Below are 4,678 nucleotides of genomic sequence, written 5' to 3'. Positions count from 1 at the left end.
AATAAGCAAATATAAAAATTGTGTAATTACATAATTTATTTATAGACTGTATTTGTGCGTTACTTTTCCTTTGAATAAAATGCATGGTGGGCTCTTAAAGGTCACACAAATTGAATTTAAATTTGCAGAAAAAAAAACCTTCTGAAAGCTTTAAACAAACAACTTTCATTTCAGTGTCTTCAAAAAGCCCTCAAACGCTGAAATTGGACTTTAATTCGTGAAACGCTACAAATCTATGATAAACTGACTAATTATGAGGTTAACTCAATTAGGGTGTTCACAGTTCTATATTATCTGATGTGTTAATTTTGCCATCTGTTAACTTCAAAACATTTTACCACGTGGTAACTTTGTTTGTTGTTGTTTCCTATACAAGTTCGAAATAACAGTCTTAAGCAAAATTACTCTACTTTACTTCGTGTTTTTGTTTCCTGGTAAAGTGGCAACTTTGATCAGCTGACTATTCGCATTTAGAAAAAATGGAAAGCAACACAGAAATACAGAAGGTAAACGCAATTCGCAATATTTTTATAGCAAATTAATTTTTAATTCTTGAATAAAAATGTCTCATTTAAATGGAAAGAAAAATATATTGAACGCACTCAGCTACAAATGTATACTGGACATAACCGCTAATGATTCTAGTATGTATATATACTTATTACATAAAATTACCTACCGAAGTTATTTTTTACAATTTTGTTAAAGGCAGTGACGAAGAGGATGACGATATCCTAATAAAATTTGCCATTGATGCAGCGCTTATTATAGCTAATCGGAGAAGTACCCATTTGGGTATACCAAAGTCTTCGCAATGGGTCAATAATGTTCTTCCCAGATTTGATAGTGGCCGCATGCGACAAATGTTGCGCATAGAATTCTTTGAGTTCAACTATATATTATCCTTAATCAAGCAAGACCCTGTTTTCCAAAACAAAAATTTTGTTCCACAATTACCAATCGATCTTCAACTAAAGATAACACTTTTTCGTCTGGGATCAAGTGGAGAGAGTGCCTCTATTAGAAAGATTGCAACATTGTTCGGATTAGGCGATGGCGGAACAGTTACCAAAGTGACAGAGCGGGTTATTACCGCATTGATTAATTTAAAATCTACATTTTTATGTTGGCCATCTAGAGAAGAAAGGCGAAAGATTGTCACAAAAACAATGAAAGAGCTTCCAGGATGTATTGGCTATGTTGACGGTACTGAAATCAGATTAGCAGAGTCGCCTTCAAAAGACCACGAACTATACTTCTCTCGCAAAAAACAGTATGCCATAAAAATGCAAGTAGTATGTGACTATTCACTAAGAATTAGACAAGCGACAATAGGATACCGAGGAAGCGTTCATGATGCTAAAATTTTTGCCGAATCTGCAATAGGTAAAAACCCACAAAATTATTTCTGTCATCGGGAATGGATTGCTGGCGATTCGGCATATCCGCTAAGCCAACATCTTATTACACCTTTTCGACAAAACAGTACTGAGCAGTCAAAAGAAATGAGAGATGCATTCAATCAATATTTCTCTAAATATAGAGTACGTGTAGAAAATTGTTTTGGGAAATTAAAAGAAAAATTTTGCAGTTTAAAAGAACTACGGTTCCGATTAACGAACGAAACTAATTATAAAAATTGTTGTAGATGGATTTTGGCATGTTGTATCCTTCACAACATGCTGCTACAATTTAACTTAGACGAAAATCCTAGTTTAGAAAGCCAAGAAGAAACAGACTTCCCACAAGAAATTTATGAACACGACGACCTAAGAAAAGCTCTATCACATTTTGTAAACAATAAAGATATAATTATTTAATTTTATGTAGTATATATGTATAGTTTTATTTTTTAATTTTTAATTCCTCCATTGCTATTCGTTTGCAAAAGAGGTTTTTATCAACACAGGCTTCAGTTATTTAAATTGAATTAGTTTCGTATAGAAATCTAAACTTTACAAATTTTCATCGAAATATTCAACTTTTTAGTCGACATTTTTAGCCTTTTTGGTATGCAGTTCAATAGCCTATTAAATTTTATTGAAATAAAAGATGTTTAATATTTTTCTAATGAAGGTGTTATACATGTTTTTTTCATGTAACGCGTTTTATTTTCTATATGGAAGAAAATACTTAGGCCTGCGACATTTTTATTGCATTATTTTCATTTTTTCCATTTCAATTCTTTCTTTCATTTCCAATTCTTTCATAGTTATTCTCTCCCTCATTTGAATTTCCATAACTTGAATTTCCCTGTCAGCTTTTTTTTCTACCAACTCTTTTTCAAATTTTTCTTTATCAAACAACAATTGTTGCTCTTTTAGCATTAATTCATTTTCCCTCATCTTAAATTCCTTCTCGATTCTGTCTTTTTTGCATCCAATAAGCTGGAGTGTACATCGAGAACGTCTGATAGGGCTGTACGCGAATATATACCCTTTCGGACAGCCTTTGACGTAGAAGGGGTGACCAGAGGCTCGGGTAATGCCACGATTTCCTCGACGATTATATCAGAGGACGTGGCAACTTCTGGTGAACCAGTACATGCAATGTCCTCGGTATCCAATACAAGGCAGTTTGAAGTGAGCTCCCTATAGCCAAAAATGTCTTCTAAGTCATCGTACCGGGGACACATCCTTACAATCGCGTCTAAAAATTAAGTGTATTTGTAGGATATATATCGGGTGATTTTTTAAGAGCTTGATAACTTTTTTTTTAAAAAAACGCATAAAATTTGCAAAATCTCATCGGTTCTTTATTTGAAACGTTAGATTGGTTCATGACATTTACTTTTTGAAGATAATTTCATTTAAATGTTGACCGCGGCTGCGTCTTAGGTGGTCCATTCGGAAAGTCCAATTTTGGGCAACTTTTTAGAGCATTTCGGCCGGAATAGCCCGAATTTCTTCGGAAATGTTGTCTTCCAAAGCTGGAATAGTTGCTGGCTTATTTCTGTAGACTTTAGACTTGACGTAGCCCCACAAAAAATAGTCTAAAGGCGTTAAATCGCATGATCTTGGTGGCCAACTTACGGGTCCATTTCTTGAGATGAATTGTTCTCCGAAGTTTTCCCTCAAAATGGCCATAGAATCGCATGTAGCGCCATCTTGTTGAAACCACATGTCAACCAAGTTCAGTTCTTCCATTTTTGGCAACAAAAAGTTTGTTAGCATCGAACGATAGCGATCGCCATTCACCGTAACGTTGCGTCCAACAGCATCTTTGAAAAAATACGGTCCAATGATTCCACCAGCGTACAAACCACACCAAACAGTGCATTTTTCGGGATGCATGGGCAGTTGGCCACCAAGATCATGCGATTTAACGCCTTTAGACAATTTTTTGTGGGGCTACGTCAAGTCTAAAGTCTACAAAATAAGCCAGCAACTATTCCAGCTTTGGAAGACAACATTTCCGAAGAAATTCGGGCTATTCCGGCCGAAATGCTCGAAAAAGTTGCCCAAAATTGGACTTTCCGAATGGACCACCTAAGACGCAGCCGCGGTCAACATTTAAATGAAATTATCTTCAAAAAGTAAATGTCATGAACCAATCAACGTTTCAAATAAAGAACCGATGAGATTTTGCAAATTTTATAAAAAGTTATCAAGCTCTTAAAAATCACCGATTTTAAAAATTTATGATGTGTAGAACCTTCTTGGTAGTGTCACAATTATCCATGGTGCCACTTCCCGTTGTATTTTGCCAGGACTTGGCCTTGGTGTACCCAACGCACCAGAGTCCAAAAGTTGCCAGTTTGGTTTAAAAATCTTTTATAATAATGTTGGGCCGTTGGTTTCTCTAGTGGCCTATTGTCCCTCAAAAAGTTGATTAAACTTTCATTTTCGTTGTCGGTCCATTTTCTGTAGGGAGCCTTTCGAACACGCTTATGTACAACCTGCAATAGAACAATTATAGGCAGAATATTTTCATATTTATATTTAAAAATATTGCGAATTGCGTTTACCTTCTGTATTTCTGTGTTGCTTTCCATTTTTTCTAAACGCGAATAGTCAGCTGATCAAAGTTGCCACTTTACCAGGAAACAAAAACACTAATTGTGCGTTCACAGTTTAAATGTCAAATATCGGGCAAAGTTGCCACATATGAAATTTCCCATAAACTGTGAATACAATAAATGGGACTTATACTGCATCCGTAGTTAGTCAAAGACGCTTGCAACTTAGGTGGACAGTCATAACGTACGACTCCAAATGTGTAGTGGAATTACTTAGGGCGAAGTATAATGAAGGTACATGCAAGACGAAATTCAAAAGTCAAAAAGCGGAAGGGAGATATTTTCCAACCTAATATTTATAATTGACTTATCCACGAATCAGTAAAAAGCAATTAGAATCTTTGAGCAACTCTTGAATGCACCATCTTCCAATATCGAAAGTAATGCTAAAAGAAAGTTCATAAAACCTCAATAACTGACAAAGTCAAATACAGCTTCTTTCTCATATATGTATGTGGTAGCTATAATCAAGAAACCATATTATATGGGAAAAAACATTAAATCAATTCTGTGCGAAGCCTAAAAGCCCTCGGTTCAAGAAGCGTCGGCAACACCAATAGAAGCAGTGCGTGCCGCAGAATCTGAGGACCTGCGTGAAAGTAAAAAGGTCACCGTTTGTAATAAAAACGTTTTCAACATTCAGTTAATATCCACGTTATT

At 35.4% G+C, this 4,678-nt stretch overlaps 1 protein-coding gene across 1 annotated transcript; it reads left to right on the top strand.

The window, feature by feature from the left end:
• Positions 1–582: 582 nt before the first annotated feature.
• LOC126754584 (uncharacterized) lies at positions 583–1,904 on the top strand. Its single transcript, XM_050466688.1, has 2 exons — positions 583–644; positions 709–1,904. The coding sequence occupies exon 2, from the start codon at positions 855–857 to the stop codon at positions 1,818–1,820; it is 966 nt and encodes a 321-aa protein (XP_050322645.1). The 5' UTR covers positions 583–644; positions 709–854; the 3' UTR covers positions 1,821–1,904.
• Positions 1,905–4,678: the final 2,774 nt, after the last annotated feature.

The sequence above is a fragment of the Bactrocera neohumeralis genome, chromosome 4 (genome assembly GCF_024586455.1).
Source record: "Bactrocera neohumeralis isolate Rockhampton chromosome 4, APGP_CSIRO_Bneo_wtdbg2-racon-allhic-juicebox.fasta_v2, whole genome shotgun sequence".
NCBI lineage: Eukaryota > Metazoa > Arthropoda > Insecta > Diptera > Tephritidae > Bactrocera > Bactrocera neohumeralis.
Note: the sequence above shows the minus strand (reverse complement) of the source record. Positions and strands in the feature narration are given on the sequence as shown.

Bases quoted from the DNA above. Each gene is read 5' to 3' on its own strand.
- LOC126754584 (XM_050466688.1), top strand. From the start codon at position 855: ATGCGACAAATGTTGCGCATAGAATTCTTTGAGTTCAACTATATATTA.